At 41.7% G+C, this 27,218-nt stretch overlaps 1 protein-coding gene across 7 annotated transcripts in view; it reads right to left on the bottom strand.

The window, feature by feature from the left end:
* The window catches only part of PAM (peptidylglycine alpha-amidating monooxygenase), a 247,407-nt gene that overhangs the window by 118,133 nt on the left and 102,056 nt on the right, over positions 1 to 27,218 (bottom strand). For all 7 annotated transcript variants that reach the window (XM_053291370.1, XM_053291368.1, XM_053291367.1 and 4 more), the window contains exon 4: positions 6,545 to 6,602. In XM_053291370.1, the coding sequence (XP_053147345.1) occupies positions 6,545 to 6,602 (58 nt within the window). The remainder of the gene's footprint in view (positions 1 to 6,544; positions 6,603 to 27,218) is intronic.

The raw sequence follows: 27,218 nt of genomic DNA, 5'->3' as shown, positions 1-27,218 counted from the left end.
ATACCAGTTGTAGGGGAGCAACAGCTGGAGAGAGGGCAAGCCCTCACCCCCCTGCCTGTGGGCTTCTCGGAGGCATCTGGAGGGCCACTGTGTGAAAGAGGATGCTGGACTAGATAGGCCCTGGGCCTGATCCAGCAGGGCTGTTCTTATGTACAATGTGGCTAAGTTTTGTCTAATACCTAATGTGGTGGAATAATTTACTATGTCATTCAATATCCATAAAAAATTATACTGTTGCTATTGTAACAGGCCTAAGCCACCTAATGGCACAGTGGGGAAATGACTTGATTAGCAAGCCAGAGGTTGCCGGTTCGAATCCCCGCTGGTATGTTTTCTAGACGATGGGAAACACCTACATCGGGCAGCAGCAATACAGGAAGATACTGAAAGGCATCATCTCACACTGTGAGGAAGGAGCAATGGTAAACCCCTCCTATATTCTACCAAAGACAACCACAGGGCTCTGTGGTCAGCAGGAGTTGACACCGACTCAATGGCACACTTTATTGTAACAAGTGTGACATTATGTTCCTTTCTTTGTGTTTCTGTACTGGTCAAAGACTGTAATAAAGTGTATCTATCTACCTATCAGGTAGACATCAGCAACTGCTACTGGAGGGATGCTTTAGTAGGGATGAATATGGTCAGTTATTCTTATCCTGCTCAGTATAAGAGACACCAGGTGAAAAAAGATATAATGTATTTGTTTATTTTGGCCCAAGGGAAAAAAGATACAATGCCAATGGACCTTTTCAAATATTATTCTGATTGATATTTCCTACATATTTTGAATTTGTACAACTCTCCAATTATAACACCACACTTTGAAATACCAGTACTCCTGTATTGCTTTTTGATTTGTTTGAAGCATCATTTTCAATTGAGACACACATGAAAAGTTAATTGTCAGCTAATAAACGAATACCTACATCTTCTAATGTTAAGTAGCAAGCTGATATCTTATATATTACCCTAAAGTCTTCTGCTATTCAGCTGTAAATGGGTTCTAATTAACCAATAAAAATTTAATTACATACAATACTTGTGGCTGAAGCCTAATTTTCAGATCAATCTTAACTAAAATTGTAACAAGACTTACAGGCAGGTTGGAAAAGGAAATATTTCTTAAAAATAATGAACACAATCCAGACAAGTCATGTATGCTTAAGTCCAACTGAAATCAATCATGTAGCCAGTTCAGACATTACGCGAAACCATGGTTAAAGGCTGGCTCTGTGTGCTCCCGTCTTCAGAGCAGCTGCTCTCTCCTTTCCTGATTCCCACTGAGGTTAGAACAAACCAAGATCAGTTGCGATGTTCAAACTGATTGATCTTGGTCATACTTAAATAATTACTAACGTACGTACTTGAAATAAATTGCAATCTGTAATTAGATTCAAACCTTAGTTATAGATTGGTTTATTTCACTGCGATCGAATAAACCATTCATCTGATAACTATTTCAGTCACTGCTGACTGACTTTCTAACACAGCAGCAGCATGACCCATGGGGGCATACTTTCAGGTGGTGCAGGGTACCTTTGGGGCAAGTACAGATTGGCAAAATTTGCCCCCCTCCCTGCTATGTGCCTGATGCTGTGCAACTAGGAAATCTCTCCACAATTATGATATCTTCCTGATGCACTGCTGCTGTGTTAGGATATCAGCCACTGAAATTAAGTCACATCATGTCTCTGAATTCATCCAGAATTTATTCAAATCCAATTCTCCGCAGTTCTAAGGACAGTTTATATAAGGTGCAATATACTTTCATTTGACAAAACCAAATACCAGCCGCAATGAAATGCACCACTTCCAAAAAGATTTTCTATCTTGGTGCTAGAAAAAATTCAGGGAAAACAGATTGTGAGCATACGAAGCTGCCTCACGCTGAGACCACACAGGCCCAGTCCAGCCAAGCATTGCCTAATAGAACTGGCAGTGGCTTCCAGCATCTCAGAAGGTCCTTTCTGATATACGGATTCTTTTAACCCTAAGCAACCATGGTCCACTGCTCCAGATAGCAGCCAATAGTTGCCATCAAAAAACCCATTTGCTTAGTCCTAGCAAAATCTTAAATAATGATTTCCAGCATACATTAAATCAAAGAACAAGCTATTTAAAGTATATAATATAGATTTAGCCCTCATAAATAGTAGTTCATAGTACTGTAGACACATCATAAAATTTTAAAAGTATGTTTGGGGGGGGGCATGCAAGTTTTTAAAATAAGATAATAGGAGCACACACAATTACTTAAATACGAGAAGACAGATATTTAATACACAAACACACATTTAAAAGATGGTACAAAGCACATTACAAAGCCAGTGTGTTGTAGTGATTAAAGTGTTAGACTAGGACCAGCAACACTCAAGTTCAAATCCTCATTAACAGTGTGCATGAAACAGGTTCAGGCGATTCGGTTTTGAACCAAACCTTTGGTCCGTGAGCCAGTTCGATCAAACCAATCAGTGGTCTGGTCCATTCAGGGTGGATTTTATTTAAATCAAATCGATTTAAATCATGATTTAAATCACTAGTCAGTAAGACTAGATTTAAATCATGGTTTTTTACATAAAGACTCAGTCTTGCTGGTATAGTCTTAATATTTGCAACCAGATGAAGGTTTCATTTTTTATCCTCTTCTAGATAGAAATATTACCCAAAATAATCTTAAAGAAACCTATGGAAGAGCATGACATTGTGAATGGATTAATGGAATTCATTTCCCAGAACATGTAAATATTGCATATATACAGCCTCATGCTACATAATTAAAAACTAAACCTTATTTCATGATGAATACCTTTGGACTATAATGTATCTCTAAATAATGTAGACTATAATGTATCTTAGCACCTCTGCTAACTTGGCAAAGAGGCACCTTTTAACGTGGTGATTCTCTTTATTTAGCAGGGGGAGAGTAACTGGCCCTATCCACCCCCAGCACAGTATCTCCAGTGACTGTTGCTGGGGTCTATCTTATTTTTATTTTCAGATTGTGAGCCCTTTGGGGACAGGGATCCATCTTATTTATTTATTATTTCTCTGTGTAAACCGCCCTGAGCCATTTTTGGAAGGGCAGTATAGAAATCAAATAAATAAAATTAAATAAACAAACAAATAAATAAATAGAAAACTATCTTTAGATAGATTATTTTCCTCAAAAAGCATTTTATTTTTAAAAATCTAATTTAAATTTTAAAAAACCGACTTAAGTTTTAAAAATCCAATTTAATTTTTTAAAAATCCAAGTGATTCTGCCCCATCTCTGAATCAGATATTACTGGATATTTCACCATTCCAGGCAGCCACTAACAGCAGCGTTATCTACCCAGAAAGGGGCTGCAAGTTGTATCTGTAATGAGTCATTGCTCTGGATCAGTCCAGCACAGTCACTCCAGCAGAATTTTTGCTCATACACATGCCAAAGAGAAACCTTTCTGGATGTAAGAAGTATTATTCCAACTTCAATTCAGGAAACCACTATGCTTCAAGCTATTTGGGAAACACTACTGCATAGCAAGTAGGAGTTTGTTTTTATTTTTAATGCAGTCTTTTACATCCATTTCCAACCCAATCCTTCCAGGTATCAAGTTCACAGGTAAAAGTCATTCCTTTTAGAACTACTAGTCATATATAATCTCTTGTGGGGGCGGTGGGACAGAAAACTTTTGATTTTAGTTAGGGAAGATACTACCACAGAACATAAGCAAAGCTTAAAAGTACTGATTAATAAGACTAATGTGTCAATCCTAGAAAATAGATAGACAGACAGACAGACAGACAGATATCTTCATTCCTGTTAGAGGAATATAAAACCCAAGTTCGCCTGTAGTCTAAATTAGGCTCTTCAGACCTGCCAAACTGGCAGAACTATTAAAATATCAAAGCATTTCAATAAAAATGTTGTCAAGCCACAGCTTCTAAAGGCAGAAGTAGCAATTCCTTTGAAAATCATATGTGTTCAGCCTCAACCCATTGGCAATGTGAGCATGATGCAAGGATAGTTAGTGGCTTCATTTCATCCTTAATGTGTTTTGAATCCACATTCAGAAGCCTCATTCAGACTTTCAAAAATGTGCCACTGTAACCATGTACAGAGGCTCAAATGTGCCAGAAGTCCCACCTCAACCCATCAGCCATTGCCTCTCCTTGCTGCTCATGCTTAAAGTGGGGTTTGTGTGAATAGCGAAGCACCCTATCTGTGATGGTGAGTATTCCAAAATTGTGAGGCTATTTAGGAATATAGAAAGCTGCATTCTACTGAGTCAGACCATTGGTCCATCCAGCCAGGGGTGTATCTAGGGTGGGGCAGGCAGGGCACATGCCCTGGTAACCACTTGACGGGGGGGGGCGCCTTTTTTAAAATTAAAAAGATGGCCACCAAAAAAAAAATGGCCACCGTACATGCTCAAATGGCCTCTGTGAGGCCCTAGGCCATGCCAGGCTTCGCAGAGGCCATTTGAGCATGTGTGGTGGCCATTTTGTTTTCAGCCTTTTAAAAAAAAATTATTTTAAAAAATGGCCACTGCACATGCTCAAATGGTCCCTGCGAGGCCCTAGAGGCCAGCGGGGGGAGGGAAAAACTTTGCATACCCCCCATGGCCTTTAGGAAGCCCCCCAAAGGGGCTACAGGTAAAAAAAAATTAATATAATATAAGTCACTGTACACATATTCAGTTTGGCACTATGTACAGAGAATCAGGGCTCGTGAATACTGAGCTGAAGCTTATGAGCTAGGATTGTATTCATTTGCTCTTACTTTTCTTCTTGTGATAAGTGAGTTAAATGTGATGTCTTGCTAATATGGCTATTAATGGTGAGTTTGTCTTTGAATCAGTGTGAAATCCTTAGTATTAAGGTCCACTGGGAGTTTCTTGTTCTCTTTCTCTCATTTTAACTGTCTTTCTGAAAGACTAGAATATATTCCAAGCAGTGACACACTTTACTCTGCATATCCTTTAATTATTTTCACAGTATCTGAGAAAAGTCAAATTCTCCATTGATTTTTAAAACTTATGTAATAATGATGCTACAATGCATAGTAGAGAATTAGACAGGCACTTCTGTTTAGTTTTCCAAGTACACCTCCACATAGTATTTGGGTATTTCATGAGCCCCAGCATACTGAAATTTGTAGTTTTCCAGCATTTTTTGGTCTGGCTACGTCTACTGCCATATAGTTTTTGAAATATTAAAAGATTAACGAGCTTGACTTGTATTTTTCAGCTGATATTATGTTAAAGTTATCTGAAAGATGGGTGTCAGATGTTTGGTATGGGGGCGCAATTTCAGTGCTTGCCCTAGGCGCTATTGTCCCCAGATACGATCCAGCTCAGAATTTTCGACACCGACTGGCAGCGACTTCTCCAAGGTTGCAGGCAGGAGTCTCTCTCAGCCCTATCCTGGAGATGCCAGGGAGGGAACTTGGAACCTTCTACATGCAAGCATGCGGATGCTCCTCCCAGAGCAGCCCCATCCTCAGAGTGGAATAATTTACAGTGCTCAGACATGTAGTATCCCATTCAAATGCAACCAGGGCAGACACTGCTTAGCAAAGGGGACAATTCATGCTTGCTACCACAAGACCAGCTCTCCTCTTTATAAGGAGAGTGATCCAGTTTCACAATCATGGACACGCCCATCATCATTGATAGGGTGCTTCCCTATTCATACAAACCTTGCTCTAAGTGTAAGAAGCAAGGAGAAGTGGTGATTGACAGGTCGAAGGTGGGACTTCTGACCTGTTTGCACTTCTGTACACAGTTACAACAGTCTATTTTTGAAGGTCTGAATGGGGCCGAAGAGAGTGCTTTTACCATGTATTAATTACCTTATATGTATAGACATATTTAAAAACCCATTTAAAAAAACTAACTAAACTCTGTTGAAACACAAGTGACCATTTTTCTAGATGCTCTCTCTCCTAATATATTTCCATTCTGCTATTTACACCCTTACTAGTGAAGGTAAATATTGTGCAAGCAGAGTGGAATAAAAAAACCCTAAGATTACAGAGAGAACACGCTAAACAGATGGTGCTCACTTTACTAGCCTACTTACTTAAATTAAACATTGATACAGTGTTGTGGTAGGGCCTGTCATTTACCTGTCATCTCATCCATGCCTCAATGTAAAGCAAGTATATTTTGCAGACAGGTAAGATCTTACTGCGCCCACTGCTTATTGTAAGTGCAAAGAGATTTACAGCCTGTACCAGCAGGTAAATAAACAGCTTGTGCAATGGAGTGGAATTAAGTATCCAGCCACAGACAGAAAGCCAATACTTTACAAATGGGAGCGCTTGGGCCCAGCTGCCAAAGGCATCTGCACAAAGCTCCTTAAGTACTATTACTCATGAGTCTCTCCAGATACAGTTTGTTATCCTCACCTTAAGTGGTTCCCTCTAGTTTTGCTTCTGCATTAGGCATGATGAATGCATTACATAAACTTGGATGGGGAAAGATTAAGCTATCGTGAAGCCTTTCCCGATTCCTACAGGCTTTGGCCACAAGTTTCTGACACAGGTGATACTCACCTACGTAGGCTTCCTCCTCCACTGGCAAACGCAGAGACATGCAGAGGTAGGTATCAGACTATCAAAGGAGGTGAGGAAAAGGGAGAAGGGAACAAACAGCACAAAAGAAAAAAGTTAGTGTATTTCAAAAAAATAATAATTTCAAATTCTGCTTAATCATGTTAATACATATCCATTTTTGCAGGACCTTCCCTGGAAAAAAACCACAGATTTTTTATCTTATTAAAAAGTTTATCTATGTAATATTAAGTAACCACACTAGAATATAATCTTTCAGTTATACTGATATTCAGTACTTCCCAGGACACACCACTGAATAGGACAAGCATTATGGAATGTACATGCAGTAACCAAACTATATCCATTAATAGGAGAGCACTATTATAAGTATGGTAAGACACAATGGTTTTTCTCCATGTTGCACTCTTGATGAAACAGAACAGTGGTGAATCAATTGCTGTGCCAGGAATTAACACATACAGCTGTGAAGTTGTGTATAAAATAGCTTTAAGGCTAAGGGATCATCCTTGAAGCAATTTTCTGCAATATTCATTTACCACTACACTCGGGGTAAAGGGAAAGAATAAATGTGAAAGGTCCCTAAGCCTAAGAGAAAAAGGTGCCAACTCCTTTTCATTGGCAGCAGGTTAGTCATTGAATTGGCACTGTATATTCCATCAACAGATTGACGTCTCCCCAAAACTGCCAAGCACATAAGGTGAATTAGAAGTTCATTAAAAAGGCACAATCCTCAAGGAAGTTTCCCCCACAAAAGCATGTCCTTGGAAATGAACAGGAGCAAGCCAAAAGCACGCTGGATTGTGCCCTACATGCATTTCCAACCCCTTTCGCAATCAACCCACAGATATGCCCCAAAGACACCTGGAAGAAAGATTTGTCCTCAAATCAATAGTACTTCAGGGCTAAGCACATCTCTCCAAGTCACATATCCTCTCCTACTCATACCTCTGTTCTCATGCAATATTAAACATAATTAAGTAGTCCACTCTGGCCACAGAGAATATAAACACTGGAAATCCATAACAGTGGCAGCATACTCTTCATTCCAATTAAAGTTAATGAATGTTAATCAAGAGAATATTTCCTTTAGAAGTAAGCAATGAAAAGTGAGACACAAGCAAGACTAGGCACGATTTGTAATTGTCTTCAGTACAAATTGGAACATGACAACCCTGTACTGAAAGCAGTTACCTTCATGGTCCCAGAAGACACACATTGCAGTGAAATACAAGAAGTGTACCAAATACCTAGCTTCTGTTTTAGGGGTCGATCTGCTAGCTTGATGGCTGAATGGTGTTGTTTCAAAAATCAAAGTCCTTTAAAAAGAGCCAGCAGGGCTCAAGCCCATCTTCCTAAATCACATTTAAGCATGGATTTGTTCAGTTACCGTTAAAAGGGGAACAAGGTAACTGCAACAACTGAATATCAGCCATTTTGCTTCTGGCCTTTCAACATTTGACAGAAATATCTGAGGGCCCAAGAGCCTTCTAATTGCAAAAGACAGAGCAATATACTTAATTTCTATATGATACAAGATGATGGCTGATATCGACACAGAAAGGTTGTAATAGAAGCTGTGTCCTTGCTGCAGGTTGCCGCCCTTAACACAGCCTTAACGCCACTGTGCATACGTGCGTGCGTGTACACATAGGAACATAGGAAGCTGCCCAGACTATTGGTCCATCTAGCTCAGTATTGTCTTCACAGACTGGCAGTGGCTTCTCCAAGGTTGCAAGCAGGAATCTCTCTCAGCTCTATCTTGGAGATGCCAGGGAGGGAACTTGGAACTTCTGCTCTTCCCAGAGTGGCTCCATCCCCTGAGAGAATTATCTGACAGCGTTCACACTTGTAGTCTCCCATTCATATGCAACCAGGGTAGACCCTAATTAGCTAAGGAGACAAGTCAACGTTCCTACCACAAGACCAGCTCCTCCTCCCTGTGTGGGGTGGGTGGGGGTGGGGAGAGATTTTGGCAATCTACTCTGCCTTTGGAAGTACTCTGTACCTTCTGAAAATATGATCCTCAGGGACATTTTCAGAAGGCAAAGGGTACTTCCAGAAGCAGAGAAGATTGTCAAAAACTCCTTACCTTGCCCTCCCTACATGTGCACAGTGGAACTGGGGGAGCTATCTGCAGCACATCCACACTGCCTTAGTCAAGATGTCAGCCATCATGTTTGCTTATGCATGTCTTTATACTGCCTTTCATCATAGACCTCAAGGTGAGACAATCATGAAAACTCATATAACCTAATAAAAAATAAATTTTAAAACAAGCGATAATATAAAAGGCACATAAACACAGCAGACTCAGCAGCATCAATCAAAGGCCATAAATAATCACATCTCTCTCCTCTTCTTAACAGGGCAGTCTATCTACCAGAAGAGAGGTGAGAGAGCAGATCTCCCTGGAGAGGGAATTCCAAAACATGGGGCAAACATGAGAAGACCCTGCACTGTGTGCATGGCAATAGAGAAGTGGTTCCCAACCTGAGGTCCTCCACATGTTGCTGAACTACAACTCCCAGCATCCCCAGACACAATAAGTTGTAGGTGGGGATCCTGGGAGTTGTAGTTCAGCAACATCTGGAGGACCCCAGGTTGGGAACCACTGCAGCAGAGCCTCCCAAGCTCTCAACATATAGAGCATGCCACCCACCCAGATCTCACTGAACAGTGCTACTTGAAAGCAGGTGATGCTGCCAATGGAAACTACCTTGTTTGCATATAACAAAGTCAAACAAATAGCTTCCCTCAGGATAAAGTTCTCACTTGATCATTAGGTCCCAATCCTATGCTTTGATACCCACAGCCAGCAAGTTTCTCTTCTCACCAGGACTCTCCCTTGTTCCACACTGTCAATCTCATAGAAAAACAGGAAGCTGCTGTATACTGCCTCAAACCATTGGTCCATCTACATCAGTATTACCTACTCTGACTGGCAGTGGCTCTCCGAGGTTTCAGGCAGGAGTATTTCCCAGTCCTAACCTGGAGATGCCAGGGACTGAAACTGGGATCTTCTGTATGCAAAGCAGATGCTCTTCCACTGAGCTACATCCCCGTCCCAACAATCCCCTCTCTTTCCGCTGTGTTAGAAGAATGAAGAAACCTGAATGACATGCACAGGAATCTTAACAATAGCAGCAATAATATAGCACTTGCCATGTTTCCCGAAAAGTTTTGGCCACCATACAACAAAAATTAGAGGATGTTAGCCCTTACTATAGGCTTATCATTTGCAAAAGGATTGCTGCTAACATAGAACTCACAAATACTGTATGGCATTGCCATTGAGATACTGTTGGTCTACCTACATTCATACCAAGTGACAACAGCTTCACTGAAAATTGTTTAAAAAGCTACTAAGCAGAAAGCAATTCTGCTTTCTATCCCATTGGCAGCATTTGTGGACACGGCTTTGTGAGAATCAGATATTAGCCCATTCACACATAATGTTCAACACATGTTCAAATTGTGTACCTTGTATGCACATACAGATCGGTATGCATCTACATTTCCTTGTTTGTCTGTGCACTGCACCAAACCTCTGTCTCTGGACAGTTTTCAGCAACATCAACACATTAATTGAAACCTTAACACAATTTAAAACCTCAAGTCTAGTTAAAAAGCTTGGGTGAATAACTGTGTCATTAGCTACTTTTAACAAGTTACTTAGACATTGTGGGCAACTCACATACAGTAATATACTTACTATCTTACCCTCTGTTTGATGGAAAATTTGCCCAGTCACTCACATAAACAGATGCACATGTATATAGGCACCTGTATGCATGCACCATAAAATGGCTGAATAGGGCTACTCTCTCCAGGAAAATGCAAAGACGCAAAAGCAGTGAATTCCATTTAAAACTAATTGCTGGATCTCATTCACATGTGGATGATTGTTTCAAACAACAAATGTACAGTCTTAAACTGTGTGAGTCATTTATCTTCTTTTGCTTTTCTTGGTTAAACAAGGAAGAAGCTGCACATTGGCTTTGTGACTCATAATTTTCTCTGTTTTTAAGGTCATCAAACAGTTTTTAAGGTAATATAGAAGTTGCATAGAAGGGAGAAGACTTTTCAGACTGGGTCTCCCCTAGAAAGCATGGGCACTAGGAAGAAGCGACACAGAAAGGGATTTTTTAAAAGATGAAGCTGAGAAAGTGGGAGAAGGAATCTATCTAGCCCATCCTGATCAACTTTGGCCCCCCAGCTATTTTTGGACTACAACTCCTATAATCCCCAGCCACAATGACCAATAGCTAGGCATTATTATTTGTTTACACAGTCAGACAGGTGTTATTGACTGGTTTGTTTTATCCAGACATCAAGTCCTTCCCAAGGAACTGGGATGCCAGAATTTTATTGTCAATTGTTGTAGATATTGTCGCAGAATATAGGCTGTTCCCAGTAAAGCTGCTTTTTGTAATTGGCTGATGGTGATTTCTGTGGCCCCTATGGTGTTGAGGTGCTCTTCAAGGTCTTTTGGAACTGCACCCAGGGTGCCAATTACCACTGGGATTATTTGGGTCTTTTTCTGCCACTGCCTTTCCATTTCAATTTGTAGATCTTTGTATTTGGTGATTTTTTCTATTTCTTTTTCTTCTATTCTGCTATCCCCTGGTATTGCTATGTCAATTATTTTGACTTGTTTTTCTTTCTTCTCCACTACAGTTATATCTGGTGTATTGTGTGGCAGATATTTGTCTGTTTGTAGTCGGAAGTCCCATAAAATTTTTACATCTTCATTTTCTTCAACATTTTCAATTTTATGGTCCCACCAATTTTTGGCTACAGGGAGCTTGTATGTTTTGCAGATGTTCCAGTGTATCATCCCTGCTACTTTGTCATGCCTCTGTTTGTAGTCAGTCTGTGCAATCTTTTTACAACAGCTGATTAGGTGGTTCACGGTTTCATCTGCTTCTTTACAAAGGCAGCACTTGCTGTTTGTTGTGGATTTTTCGACTTTTGCTCTTATTGCATTTGTTCTTAGTGCCTGTTCTTGTGCAGCCAGTATTAAACCCTCTGTTTCTTTCTTCAAGTTGCCATTCTTAAGCCATTGCCAGGTCTTGGTGATGTCCGATTTTCCACATATTGTGCAAATATTGACCATGCAGTGGCTTCTTTTTCCATTTTTCTGCTCGGTTCTTGACTTGTTCTTTCTTGTAGGCCTGTTTTGTTTCATTGGTGTTGAATAGTTTCTGGTTATTGACCATATGAAGTGCATCTTCTTCACTGTCCTTGATATATTCTTCAAGGCCTCTTTTCTCCTCCTCTACTGTTTGATGGACTTGCAGCATTCCTCTTCCACCTGAGCTGCGAGGGAGGTATAGCCTATCGACATCACTGCGGGGGTGCAGAGCATGATTGATGGTCATGATTTTCCTGGTCTTACGATCTAGCGTCTCTAGCTCTGCCTGGGTCCAGTCTATTATTCCTGCACCGTATCTGATAACAGGTATAGCCCAGGTGTTGATGGCTTGTATGGTGTTCCCGCCATTGAGTTTGGACTTGAGGATTTTTCTAACTCTCCTGATGTATCCACTTCCTATTTTTCTTTTAACTTCAGTGTGTGCGATGTTATCTGCCTGGAGAATCCCCAAGTATTTGTAAGGTTCTTTCTCTTCCAGGTTCTTGATCTTGCTTCCATTGGGCAGCTCTATTCCTTCCGTTTTTCTTATTTTTCCTCTGTTCATTATTAATGCAGCACACTTGTCTAGTCCAAACTCCATTGCTATATCGCTACTGAATATAGGACAGTGTTTAGCAGTGATTAGATTGCTGACTGGGACTTTCCATACAACTTCAGATCGTCCATGTACAGCAGATGGTTGATTTTACTAGATGTTTTAGATGTTTGGTATCCCAGGCCTGTTTTGTTTAGTATTTGTGAAAGTGGGGTCATGGCGATTACAAACAACAGAGGGGATAGTGAGTCCCCTTGGAAAATGCCTCTTCTAATGCTAACCTGTCCGAGTGTCTCGCCATTGATTGTTAACTGTGTACTCCACATGCTCATTGCTTTTTTTATAAATATCTGAATGTTTTTGCTGACACCAGTTGTTTCTAAACATTTTAGTATCCATGTGTGAGGCAATGAATCGAAGGCTTTCTTGTAGTCAATCCATGCAACACTTAGATTGGTTTTTCTTCTCTTGCAATTTTCTAAAATCATTTTGTCAATCAGCAGCCGGTCTTTTGTGCCTCTGGTGTTCGGGCAATTTCCTTTCTGTTCAACTGGAAGCTGTTTGTTAGTTAATAAGTGTTGCATCACTTCATCTGCTATTATTCCAGTTAATAATTTGAACATGGTTGGCAGGCAGGTTATCAGTCTATAATTACTTGGAACTGAACCTTTTGCTGGGTCTTTCATGATGAGATGGGTTTTCCCAGTTGTTAGCCATTGTTCAATATCACCTCCTTGCAAAATGTGATTGAACTGTTTTGATAGTTGTTTATGAAGGCTTGTTAGGTGTTTAAGCCAAAAGACATGCAGTTCATCGTCGCCTGGTGCAGTCCAATTTTTAATTTTCTTTGCTCTTTCACTTATTAATTCTGGTGTTATTATTAGATCTTGCATTTGTTGGTTACATTTTTTGACCTCTTTCATCCAGCCTGCTTTTTTATTATAATCTATTGGATTGTCCCATAATTTCCCCCCCGAATTGCACTGTTTCTTCTTTATTTGGTGTTTCTACGTTTCTTGCAGTTTCTCCTTCTATGCTTTGGTAGAAACGTCTCTGATTCGGCTGAAATTGGAGATTCTGCTTGTGTTGTGTAGTTCTGGCTTCATATCTGCTAATCTTCTTTGACACTGCTGTTATTTGCTGCTTTATAATTTCCAGGACTTCTCTAATTTTCCTTGAATCTAGGTGGTATTTTTGGATCAGATACTGCTTGTGTTTTCATTCTTCAGCTTCTTGTCTTTCATATCTTTCAATTTACTAGCATCTGTTCTAAGCCTGGAGATTTTATTTTCTAATCTAATCTTCCATTTAGGTGATGTACTACTTTCTTTTTTTACAGGTCCATTGATTTTATATCCGAGCTCTTGTGTTGTTATTGTTGCTGCACTGTACATTAGTTGGTTTGTTTCTTGCAAATTATTGGTGGTTATTTCTGCAAGTGCAGCATTTATATCTTTTAATACCTGAGCAAGTGGTTTTTTGGCAACTGTTTTTAGAGCTGGAAGTCGAACCCTGGTGGTTGTTTGGTTCATGTACTCAGTTATTTTTTGCTTTAGTTCTTGTTGCTTTTCTGTTAAACGGCATTTGGGTTTTTGAGGTGAAGGCAAAGGGGAGGTTGCCTGGTTTTGATTTTGAAACAGTTCAGCAACAGTGGCATCCTCTTTTTCCAACACCTCCTCCACCTGCGCCTGAGCAACTTCTTCAGTTGGTGGTAATTCTTCTTCTATGTCTTGAGCCTGTGTTGCTCTTTGCAGTTCTTCCAGCTCAACTCCTGTGAATACTTTATTTCTTATTATGAATCTTCTCTGGTCTGCTAGCCTTTGTTCTGTTATTTCTGTATCTGGATGCTTCTCTTTCCAAATTTGGTACATTCTTTTTAAATAACCTCTTCTAGTTGGACTAGACTTGTAATAGCAGATCATTATTTCCTTGTTGGCATTTTTCATATATTTTTTTTCGGTTTAGCGACGTTTCTTCCCGTAACTTTGCTGTCTTCAGCCCTGGTTGCTCAACTGAAGATCCTGAGTCCTGTTGCCCACTTGCCACCAGATGTCCAGGGACTCCAGCACCTGGCGCGGTCCTTGTTGACCCGGGCGACGACCGATCCGGTATAGATTTATTAAAGTTACGTCTCACCATATTATTGATGGGAGAGGCACTCTTTGTCTGGCTCCTCTGGAGAGAGCTGGCCAGTATGGTTGGACCTCTGGCATAGCTCTCACCTTCCTCAGAGCACGCAAGCCCCACAACCACGCCAAGGTAGTTCCTCACTGGGGGGGGGCATTATTATTATTATTATTATTATTATTATTATTATTATTATTATTAAAAATTCTATACCGCCCTTCCAAAAGGCTCAGGGCGGTTTACATTAAAACCTCAGGCCCCATTAAAAGGCTCAGGGTGGTTTACATTATGGAAGTTGTAGGCCAACATCTGCAGGAACATCGAAGATGAGCAGGTCTGATCTAGCCCAACAATGGCTAAGTCCATATGGCCTTAAGTAGTAATGGCTCCCAAGAGTCCAACCAGGCTCCTTGATTTGCAACACCTATGCAAGGCAAAAGAAAAGAAGGGAAACCAGCAAAGAAAGAAAGATGGGCCTGCACGTGGAATGGAACCACAGGCCATGGAAATTTCGGTATATGAGAATCCACAATTGTAAAATAACCAGCTGCCTTTTAATACAAGACATTTATTTGGTGGTTTGTCCCTTAAATTGCAATATCATCCTTTATTCTCTCAAGAATGTTTTAAAAATTATTTCATGCTCTGGGTTTTTCAGAGGGTCTTGAAGGAAGCTATGAATTCCAAATACTGAGTCAATATTCTAATATTACAGCCAAACATTTAAGAATTCAAACCAATGCAAAAGTAAATAATTTATACAGAGAGTGAACTTTAATGATTGTACAAAGACACACTGCTCTGTCTTTCAAGCTGTGAGTGGCTGATAGTCATCTACACTAATGGATACACCACAATTAATAAGCAAAACAGACGAGCACTGAAAATGTCAATTGCTCTGCAATCTTCTGTCATTATTTCATATATTAGTCTGCAAGCAAACATTATGTGAACATTCACAACAGTAATGGCTTAGTAGCAAATAATGCACAACTGAAAAACCTTTTTCTTTAACCTAAAAGGTTTCCAAATACCTTCCAATAAACTGAATCATGATGTGGACCAGCAGGATGAGGCTGGACCCATGATGGATGGGCAGTAAGGCCTTTGGGCCCCATCAAGACAGGGGAAGGAGGAATCCCAGCTCAATTGATGAAAAACATCAAGCACACCCAGAACCCAGATTGGCTGAAGCGAGCCTTATTGGCAGAGCAATCAATCAGGGCTCAGAGCTGGCTGTAAAAAAGGAACTGGTGGTACCCAAGCCGGGTGCGGGGGGGAGAGCAGCGGCAGCTAGCTCAATGCCCAGTGCCTGTGGGTGAAGAACAAGGCTACCAGCTTCAGAGAGAATTGGGGCTCAGCTTCAGGGCCATAGGAAGAGCCATCAATGGAGGCTTGTGACAGAGACAATCACGCTGAAGCACCCTAAAGGAAGTCCAGAGAGCATGAAGCAATGACTCAGTCCAAAAGAGAGAAGATTGGGGACTCTCCTCTGAAGTTCAAGGGGAGAGTGAGATTGATTGGGACTTGGCTGTTGTTTGCCATGAATAAAGGCTATACGTTTTGGTTAGTCTGCAACTCACATAAGTGGTCTTTCTTTGCTGCTGACTGCTTACCAGCCCCTTTGACATGGAGTTACATTCTTGGGGTAACCCTGACATCACACATGACCTCTTATTTAAGCAATCTTGCCTCTCCTTTCCTTCCCATGTTTTCAATGTGAAAGTACTGTTCATTCAATTTTTGCATGTTTCAACTTTTTTTTTAACACATCAGTAAATTCTGAACCTAGCAAGTTCAGAAGTGACAGTTTTGTAGTGCTTACATACATTTAGGTGTGGCTGCTAAAGAAAAAGCTAAGTAGTCTAGGAAAGCTAGTTTTCCTAGAAGATATCAAACAAACAAATCCAAGAAGGGTCATAATGGATGCCAGAATTTATTCAAAGGGCATGCAGTTCCAAATTCAAGCTTGCCCATACTAAAAAAAAAAAAAAAGATCATTACATTCAACTACCATCTATGACAAGCTATAGCTTTAGGAACAAAGAAGTGGAATTTGGGCATGGTTTTTCTTCTATGAGGATCAACATATGTTTAGTTAAGTAGACAGCACTTACCCTGTAAAAGATTCATCTTGTCACCTACAGTTTAGAGTCAGTGAAGCCCGCTTGTTCCCTTTTAAGTCCCTGATCCCAAGGCATGCATAAGCACAATTTAAATGACAGTAGCCATTTGTGTGTACTGTCTCCACATAAATTAAACAGTTGTGAAATGATACATCTTCCAGTGATGCATGTTCTTTTTATTCACCACCCCTTTTCCCAAAATCATTTTGAGCACTACTGCACTGAGCATAAAGATAGCCTCTGTATTATACATTTGAGCAAGACATTTTCATTCAAATGCCTTGCTCTGAACAAACAGCAAACACCTTTGGTACAATTGGTTGGTTTATGAGAATATCCTTCCATCCTTACCAGCAGTAATTACTTAAGGCTATCCTGATTCTTTAAAAAATACCATAGGTCTTGATATAAAAGGTCCATTTTTCTAATTAACCCGGCCAAAGAATTCTTCAATCACTGATCTCTGCACTTATGCCATTTGCATTCATACTACACTGAAGCCTGCTGACAGTGCTTAGAATTATTCCAGATGAATACTACATTCTTCCACGCTATAGTGCAAAATATATTTGCCCCCACACAGACCGTGCTTCATGACTGAGATTTAATCAAGCATTAAAGAGAACTGCTCTAAGTAAGGTGTTCGGATAATTCTGCCAAAACTAAGAAAATAAAACACATGCCACGACCGAGAGCCTGAATTTGATGATTGTGAGCGAAGAAGAAAGGATGTATTTTAAGATGTGCAGGTTAACTATTGCAGCCCTACAGTGTCTGGAATGCTAAAACGTTGCAGAGGTTTTCATTTGCATTCAGTAAAAAAATTGATGAAATATATATTCATCATGACAAACTTGGGGACAAATTTTTAAAATGCAAATCTTGCCACTATTGCATAAAATAATGGGGGTGACAGAGCAACTTAAAAAGTAACTCCACTTGCATGGCCAGCTAGAAAGAAGGTGGAAGATTCTTCCCTTCCCCAAGCTCCTCATTCCCCTGAAATCTGCTTTTCTGAGCAGTTTTTCCTCAAGGCATGGGTCTAAGGGTCAAATTATCCAAACACTAAGTTATGTTTTTAAGAGGCACGATTAAAACTGGAAGTTCCTCTTGTTTCATCAAAAATAAGCCATGAGGAACCAAACCTGATCAAGACTGTGGAGCACATGGAAGGGAAGATTAACTCTTTCCCTTTGTGACATTTTCCCGCTAAGCTGATATTAGCCATGAGGAGTTGATTCAGGGACTAACAGCTGCTTCAGGGCAAATAGTTGCTTGGGGCTGGGGACCAGATTTGGGGCAGGAACACAGTGCAAGTGCAAAGAGCACATGGAATTTGACATCAATCTAGTGGGAGGTTGGAGAGGGTGAAGAGAGGAAGCGGAGTAGATTCTGTCAGCTCCCTGACCTCTCTTGACGAACAACAGCCATCTTACCCTACCTGCACATTCCTGTCTCGGCTGAGGAGGTTTGTTTTTGCAGCCCCAGACCTTCAGAAGAACCAGCTTGTGGCAGCCTGATTGCTGTCCTCTTTCACCTGTGCCTTCTACCTGAGTGCTTTGACTTGTTCCACCTGTCCCCAAGGACCAGAGATCTCTCCTAAGAGAAGAGATTTCTGGAGCCCTTGGTAGCACATATTGGAGGAAGGCATGCCGGAGGCGTAGCCAATGGTGGAGCTGGCAGACTGCCTGTAGGCAGCAGCCAAGGCCAGCTGCCAAAGGGGGCCGGCCTTTGGTGCTGGGCCTTCGGTGTGGGACTGGGGTCTGGGGAGAGGGAAGTTATATTATTTATTTATTTACCTATTTAACGTATTTATATACCGCCCTAAACCAAGGTCTCAGGGCGGTTCACAACAAAACTATAAATAAAAAACATTAAAATCAATTAAAATTCTAAAAACAGTTAAACCAAGAACAGTCTAAAATTTAAAAGTTAAAAACCTGGGTAAAAAGATTAGTCTTCAGACACTTTTTTAAAGCCACTAGAGACAGGGAGACTCTTATTCCCATGGGAAGCGTGTTCCAAAGTCTCGGGGCGACAACAGAGAAGGCCCATTCCTGGGTGGCCACCAGACGACATGAAGGCAGCCACAGACGAGCCTCCTCTGAGGTACGCAGTGGACGATGGGGACCATGCATAAGAAGATGCTCTCTTAAGTACTGTGGGCCTAAGCTGTTTAGGGCTTTAAAGGTTATAACCAGCACTTTGTATTTTGCCCAGTAACTTATTGGCAGCCAGTGCCACTCTTGTAATATAGGAGTAACATGGTCTCTTCAAGATGACCCGGAGACCAACCTGGCTGCCGCATTTTGCACTAATTGTAGATTCCGGACTACGTACAATGGCAGCCCCACATAGAGCGCATTGCAGTAATCAAGTCTGGAGGTTACCAGCAAGTGTACTACTGTTCTGAGATTGTGAACCTCAAGAAACAGACACAGCTGGCATATCAACCAAAGTTGATAGAAAGCGCTTCTGGCCACTGCTTCAACCTGGGGAACCAGGGAAAGGTGTGGATCCAGAAGCACTCCCAGACTACGTACCTGTTCCTTCTGAGGAAGTGTGACCCCATCTAGAACAGGTGGATCAATATCGCTTCCTGAGTGACGACCCCACACAATAAGTACCTCCGCCTTGTCTGGATTCATTCTCAGTTTGTTATACCTCATCCAGTCCATTATTGCTTCCAAGCAGGCATTCAGGGAGGATATGCCTTCTCCTGATAATGTTGACATGGAGAAATAGATTTGGTTGTCATCAGCGTACTGATAGCACCCAGCACCAAATCTCCGGATTATCTCTCCCAACTGTTTCATGTAGATGTTAAAAAGCATTGAAGACAGTATGGAGCCCTGAGGGACCCCATATAAAAGTTCAGATTTTGAAGAACAACAATCTCCAAGCGACACTATCTTGAATCTGCCAATAAGGTAGGAGCGGAACCACGGCAAAGCAGTGCCTCCAACCCCCCAACTCCCTCAGATGTTCCAGAAGGATATTATGGTTGAGTGTATTGAAAGCTGCTGAGAGTTCCAAGAGGACCAACAGAGTCACACTTCCTCTGGTAAGTTCTAACTGGAGATCATCCATCAGGCCGACCAAGGCAGTCTCCACTCCATAGCCCGTCTGAAAACCAGTTTGAAATGGGTCTAGATAATCAGTTTCCTCCAAGGTTGGAGGTCTGGGTTGAATATTGTTAGTCCTCCTTTTATTTGGTTGTGCCATGTTCTCTTAGGCAGAGTGGTGTGGGGGTGTGGAGTGTGTGTGCGTCCGGCAACTTTGGGGCAGCTATTACTGTTGTGGTGGGGAATAGAAGAATTGGCGTTGGCAGAGCAGCTGGCCGTTACAGGGGAAGCAAAACTTACAGGGGAAGCAAAACCAGGAATTTAGTAACTGTTTCCACTTCCGGTTGCCAAGTCAGCTCTCTGGCCTTGAGGAGCAGTTCCTTTGCAATGCCAGGTCGGTTCAGAACAACACCGAAATCATCCATGACTTGATCATGGATGAGGGAGCCAACCTGGCTTGTATAACTGAGACCTGGATGGGGGAGGCTAGTGGCTCAATTTGGGCCCAGCTTCTTCCACCAGGCTACTCTGTCGTGGAGCAGGCTAGGGGAAGTGGGAGTGGGGTGGAGTGGCTGTGGTCCATAAGAATACCATTTCCCTTACCACGGCCCCTGTGCAACAGTTGACTTATATTGAGTGTGTCTTTCTGAGGCTGACAACTAGGGATAGATTGGGGATTCTGTTGGTGTACCATCCGCCCTGCTGCCCAACCAACTCCCTAACTGAGCTGATGAAGCTTGTCTCGGAGTTGGTGTTGGAGTCACCCAGAGTTTTAGTTCTGGGGGACTTCAATATCCATTGTGAGGCTGACTCGTCTGGGGAGGCTCAGGAGTTCATAGCAGCCATGACAACTATGGGCCTCTCCCAACTAGTTTCAGGACCAACTCATGTTACTGGCCACACACTCAATTTGGTCTTTTGTTCGGATCAAGGCAGTTTTCCGTGGGTGCAGGATCCTGTGGTTTCCCCATTGTCATGGATGTACCACTACCTGGTTAAGGTTGGTTTCACAGCCACAACCCAGCCCTGCAGGGGTGGAGGACCTATTAAGATGGTCCGCCAAAGATGGCTGCTGGACCCAGTAGGGTTCCAAAAAGCCTCGGGGGATTTTAATGTTGGTCCTGCCAGTGATTCTGTCAATGCCCTGGTGGGAACCTGGAACAGGGAACTCACCAAGGCATTAGACACAATCGCTCCTAAGTGTCCCTTCTGATCTCTTTAAAAGTGGATCTGTGGTATACAGAGGAGTTGCGGGGTCTGGAACAGCAAGGTAGGTGACTGGAGCGCAAGTGGAGGAGAACTCTGCTTGAATGTGACAGGACACAGCATTGAGCCCATTTGAAGGTTTATGCGGAGGTGGTGCGTGCGGCAAAACCACAATTCTGGTCTGCCCACATTGCTTCTGCAGGTTTGCATCCAGCAAAGCTATCCCGGGTTGTGAGGAGTCTGATTCAGGCTCCGTCCAATTTGAACCAATCCACGGGGACTTTGTTCTGCTGTGATGCTTTTAAGGGGTTCTTTGCGGCAAAATCTCTTGTATTCAGGCTGACTTGGGCTCCACTGCTTCTGCAGAGTTTATTAAGGTGGTGTCCAACAATCCCTCTTGCAGTATTAGATTGGATCAGTTTCAATCTGTGATGCCTGATGATGTGGACAAGCTGCATGGGGCAGTGTGGCCTACCACTTGCTCTCTGGATCCTTGCCCGACTTGGCTGCTTCTATCTAGCAGGGAAATTATTGGAGATAGCCTAGTTAATATCATTAACTAATCACTGAGAGAGGGTAGGATGCCTCCTTGCTTGAAGGAGGCAATGATCAGACCACTTCTACGGAGATCCCTCCCAGATGGATAGTTATAGGTCAATTTCCCATGGTTGGGCAAGGTGGTTGAGAGAGTGGTGGCTAACCAGCTTCAGGCAGTTTTGGAGAAAACCGATTATCTAGACCCATTGCAAACTGGCTTTAGAGCGGGCTATGGGGTTGAGTATGTATTGGTCGGCCTGATGGATGACCTTTACCAGGAAATCAACAGAGGGAGTGTGATTCTGTTGGTTCTTTTGGATCTCTCAGCAGCATTCGATACCATTGACCATTGTGTCCTTCTGGATTGCCAGGGGAACTGGGGATAGGAGGCATTGCTTTGCAGTGGTTCTGCTCCTATCTCTCAGGCAGATTCCAGATGGTGGAACTTGGTGACAGTTCCTCTTTAAAATGGAGCTATTATATGGAGTCCCTCAGGGCTCCATTCTGTCACTAATGCTTTTTAACATTTACATGAAACTACTGGGTGAGGTTATCAGGAGATTTGGTGCAGGGTGTTATCACTATGCTGATGACACCCAAATCTATTTCTCATCATCATCACCATCATCATCATCATCATGAAATGGCATTAACTCCCCAAACACCTGCCTATGGGCCGTAATGGGCTGGATGACGGAAAACAAATTGAAGCTGAATCCAAGCAAGATGGAGGTGCTCATTGTGGGGGATCGGAATTTAAGAGATGAGTTAGATCTTCCTATGTTGGATGGGATTACACTCTGCCGGAAGGAACAGGAACGCCTCTTGAGAGTGCTCTTGGATCCAGGCCTCACCCTGGTATCTCAGGTGGAGGCTATGGCCAGGAGCGCTTTCTATCAACTTCGGTTGATTCAACAGCTGCGTCCATTCCTTGAAGAGAACGATTTCAAAACAGTGGTGCATCAGATGGTAACCTCCAGGCTCGACTACTGCAATGCGCTCTACATGGGGTTGCCTTTGAACATAGTTTCGAAACTTAGCTTAGTTCAAAATGCGGCAGTCAGATTGGTGTCTGGGGTAACCTGGAGAGACCATATTATGCCTGTCTTAAAACAGTTGCACTGGCTGCTGATATGTTTCCAGGTGAAATACAAAGTGCTGGTTGTTACCTTTAAAGCTCTGAATGGCTTGGGTCTGGGCTACCTTAGAGAGTGCCTTCTTCGGTATGATCCCCATCACCCATTGAGGTCATCCGTTACCACCGGCACATCTGGTGGTGACTCGGAATTGGGCCTTTTCTGTAACTGTTTCTGGCCTATGGAATGCAGTCCCGGCAGATATCCGCAGTTTAGGCTTGCTGTCGGCCTTTAAGAGAGCCCTAAAAACTTACTTGTTTGGCCTGGCCTTCCAATGTTTGAAAATTGTTTTTAAAGTATTTTAATTAGTTTTAAATGGTTTTTAAATTTTTATATTGTTTTTAGAACCATTTTAAATTGTGTGTGTGTTTTATGTCTTTTTACATTTGTTGTACATCACCCAGAACCTTTGGATGGGGCAGTTTATAAATATTGCTAGTTTCACACAATGCGTGATCCACTTGTGGAACTCTCTGCCACAGGATGTGGTGACAGCCAACAACCTGGATGGCTTTAAAAGAGATTTGGATAACTTCATGGAGGAGAGATCTATCAATGGCTAGTTGGAGGGCTACAGGCCACCTTCAGCCTCAAAGGCAGGATGCCTCTGAGTTCTAGTTGCGGGGGAGTAACAGCAGGAGAGAGGGTATGCCCTCAACTCCTGCCTGTGTCTTCCAGTGGCACCTGGTGGGCCACTGTGCAAAACAGGATGCTGGACTAGATGGGCCTTGGGCCTGATCCAGCAGGGCTGTTCTTATGTTCTTAAATACATAAATACATAAATAAATAAATAATAGAGGTAAACTCAAACATGGAAGAAGCAACTGAGAAGACAGAAATGTGTGCAGAGGAAAGGTCCAGTATACCCCATTGCCTGCACATGTAGGACATTAAATTGCCCTCATTCCTTCACTATGTAGGCAAATCAGTACTAACTGGTCTGCTGTTGGCATATCTGGTTTGCTAATTTGTTTCCTATAACAAAAATGCTAAGAAACAGGTTGTGTTTCAAAAGTCTGTTTGGAAATCAGATGTTCACAACTTGTAATACACACAGTTCCCATATACAGTCATCCCTCACCAATCATGGGTTTCCCAATCGCGGTTTTAAGCATCCACAACTGGGAGATTGTGGCAGGTCTCACCAACCATGACCTGAGTATCTGAGTATTTGGCGAGATTTGGGGGCAATTTGGGGTCAGTTTTTGCAATTTCCAGGGGTCCGGAGTGATTTCCGGAGGGTCAGGGGGGTGATTTTTCTATTTTTAACTATATTTTGTGGTCTTTTCATGACCGTGATTCCCCTAACCCTGTTTCCCATTGGTTTTAATTCACCAACTGCGAGGTTTTCCCAGAACGGAACCCTTGCGGTTTGCAAGGGATGACTGTAGTTCCCAAGAGTGCCAACTTGTTTGTATGTGAGGGTTGGCATTTGTAAGTTGGAGACTTTTTAAAGGTAATATCTATGGAGCTTTGTAAGTCAACGAGTGCCTGTATATGTTTTGACTTTTAAAGGAGCTTTCATATTTAAAGCCACCTCTTATGAATTTCTCATTGTCACATTTTTATTTTGAATAAAAAGCTACACAAGCCCTAATTATAAAGCTATTTTGAAATTCAGGAATATAAGGAAACATTTGTAATTGTAAGTTCAGGCATCCAATAGAAATAAGCAACATTTCAAGAATGAACAATCTAAAAAAAAAAATGCAGGGATCAGAAGGGTATATAGAGCATAACTGAATACCAAGAATAGCTCCATATCTAATTAACTAAATTAGAGAGTCATTTGGCCTTAATTCTAATCTCATATCAGCTATGGGCTGACTAGAAGGGCCTGGGCACAAATACATCTATAAAAACAGGAATAGGTTACAGACAAAGGGGTGCTGTGGAGATGGACATGGTTTTAAGGTTAAAATTCTATGTACTAGGCCTGTGCATCAAATAAAATGTCAGATCTGATATGACACTATAGGATTTAAAATGAAAAGAATCCCAATCAGGATCCTTTTAAAATGTCCGATAGTCAGATCATGTCTGATTTCAGTCAGAAATATCCAACTTAAATCAGATTTCCTATAGGGATCAATGAGAAACATTTAAAAATTAATAAACTTACTAATGGCTGAACAGAAAGCTCTGAAATGTCACATGGTAGTAGTACATGATTAGTGCATTTGTATGAACTTTGAAACTAATTAACTGGTCCACTTGTTGAATTCTTAAATAGTTTCTATAACTTCTTAGAAGTGCCATAATTGCTTTGCTTCATGGCAGAAAGTTACAAAAAGTGCAGGAATTAAAGTCCTTACTCTGACCATCAGCCATGCCTTATCTGGAGCAAATTTGTCCTTGCCTTCATATAAAAGGAATACCCCCTTTTTGATACCCCATGTTATAACTCGGGGATGGCTCTGGAATGTAGTACTCACATATCACATGAGGATAGCATTATGTGTGCTTAACTTAAAAGGAGATCAGTCTACCCATTTATTTTTAATGAATTTCTAAAAACATTTTGAAAACTTTTCAAAAGTGCTTTGCTTCATGAGAGGAAGTTACAAAAATTACAAGAACTGAAGCCCCTATTCTCACCATTGATCATGCTTCTTCATATCACTCCATCTTTTCACCTAAGTTTTCCCAGCTTTTTAAAATAGTCTGTTTTTAATTTTATGGATGTTTTTATATGTGTAATTTAATTAATTAATTAATTAATCAGCCAGCCAGCCAGCCCACCCGCCCGCCCCTTTCTGGTACACAATAATATTCATAAGCAATTTCCCTTGACCAAAAGAAACCCTGAAGTTTATACGCCTCCAATAGTCTTAAACTGCCAAAGGTCCAATGATAACAGAGTAACAGAAAAAGTAAGAGTAATAGAAAAAGTAAAAGGGTGGAGAAGGCACTTGAGGAAGCATCTGTGTCCCTTCCCAAAAAACACTCTGATTAGAAGGCAAAACTCAGACCATTTGACACAACACATTGTAAATGGCCAAGCTTTTGCTGTCACTCCAAAGCACCTCCTTCCTTCCCCCTCTCAGCCTGTTCCAAATAACACAACTGCTACAGCAACATTCTAGAAGCCCCGAAACAGTTTTTTTAAATTCTGACATTCCCAACAGAAATCTAACACAATAAAGATTTTGTTCAGACATTTCAAACATAATAGGACCCTATGGAAGTTGTGCCAATTAAGTCAGAATTAATTCAGAATTAAGCCAACATTTTCCAATATGGCCAATGTTAACTAGTTATGTTATAAGCTCCTGATTGGGGCGAACTTTACAATCCTTACGTTGCATAATGCTGATACTTTGTTTTATCGTGATTGGTTCAGACAGTGCGCTGTAAGCTCCTGATTGGTGGGCCTATGTTTGCATCAAGATCTGTAACTGTATAAAGAACTCTTGCCAAGTCTACTGGGTGTGCAGGCACCCAGCATGTCGTGATAATAAACAGAGGTGTGTCTACTGGAGCCTGGACCTAAAGGCATTTAGAGGAACCCAAACAGCAAGTTAAGCATCATATTTTAACACCTAGGTTCTTGAGGGGCACAAACCACAAGACCCAGGACAGACTAAAGATGATTTGGGGGCCCCCAGGGTGTGTGGAAGCCCTGGACTCCAGCCTCAAAGTCCGGGGTAAGAGCACATCTGATAATAAAGTTTGAACCTGATGGATGGTGTGGCCTCCGCTCATTAAAACCAACTCCTGGAGATTTCTCCGTCAGCACACTTATTTGGGAGTAAACTCCTTTAAACTTAATGAGACTTATTTCTGAATAAACATGCATAGGATAACATTGTAAGTCACTTTGTGGGTTAAAATGTAAAGTTGTGCCATCGAGTCGGTGTCAGCTCATGGCGACCACAGAGCCACGTGGTTTTCTTTGGTAGAATACAGGAGGGTTTACCATTTCCATGTCCCACACAGTATGAAATGATGTCTTTCAGCATCTTCCTATATCGCTGCTGTCCAATATAGGTGTTTCCCACAGTCTACCAGCGGGGATTTGAACCAGCAACCTCTTGCTACCTCGGCAAGTTACTTCCCCACTGCACCATTATGTGGCTCCACTATATCATTAAACAGAACAAACTTTAATGATATACGTGGTTGCTTTCACACTAGGACTCTCTAGCACTGCTAAGGCACTGCTTTTTCACAATTAGTTGAGAGTGGAATTAAAATCAAGGTTTCAGATAGCACTTAGAAGTGCACTATATTATCCAGCATTGCCAAGATGCCCTATAACATCTACTTGTTAAGCACTTTTCAACAAAGGTCCTTTCCAATGCCAACTGAAGCTCCCTGTGCTCGTGCCAGTATAACCAGCATAAAATTAGTTGTATAATTGCTGGTTCTTTGCCTTTCCCTCTTTTACTTCCTTTTATATAAAATCATATTATTGTGCTATAAAAAGAAAGAAAAGTGTGGGGGGGGGGAGTAAGAAAAAAAACCAGGAAATGCCCCCCATACTAGTCTAATGGAGAACAAAAGCTGAGTAAATATGGGGAATTCAGTACTAATCCCTCAGTCATGTTGAACAGGAAGCAATAGAACCGGCTGAACCTGCAAACTGGTAAAAGAACAGTTCCCCTTAAGAGCCTTAACAGCATTTTTCCTGACCTCACTGAACAGGCGGGCATTTCAATCTATCTATCTATCTATATCTTTCTCCTGGGTGTGCCCAGGAGAAATGTGTCCCGGCAGCCCAGCTGATTGGCTGGGCTGCAGGGGGCGCCTGATTGGTCCACACC

The sequence above is a fragment of the Hemicordylus capensis genome, chromosome 2 (assembly GCF_027244095.1).
Source record: "Hemicordylus capensis ecotype Gifberg chromosome 2, rHemCap1.1.pri, whole genome shotgun sequence".
Classification (NCBI taxonomy): domain Eukaryota; kingdom Metazoa; phylum Chordata; class Lepidosauria; order Squamata; family Cordylidae; genus Hemicordylus; species Hemicordylus capensis.
Note: the sequence above shows the minus strand (reverse complement) of the source record. Positions and strands in the feature narration are given on the sequence as shown.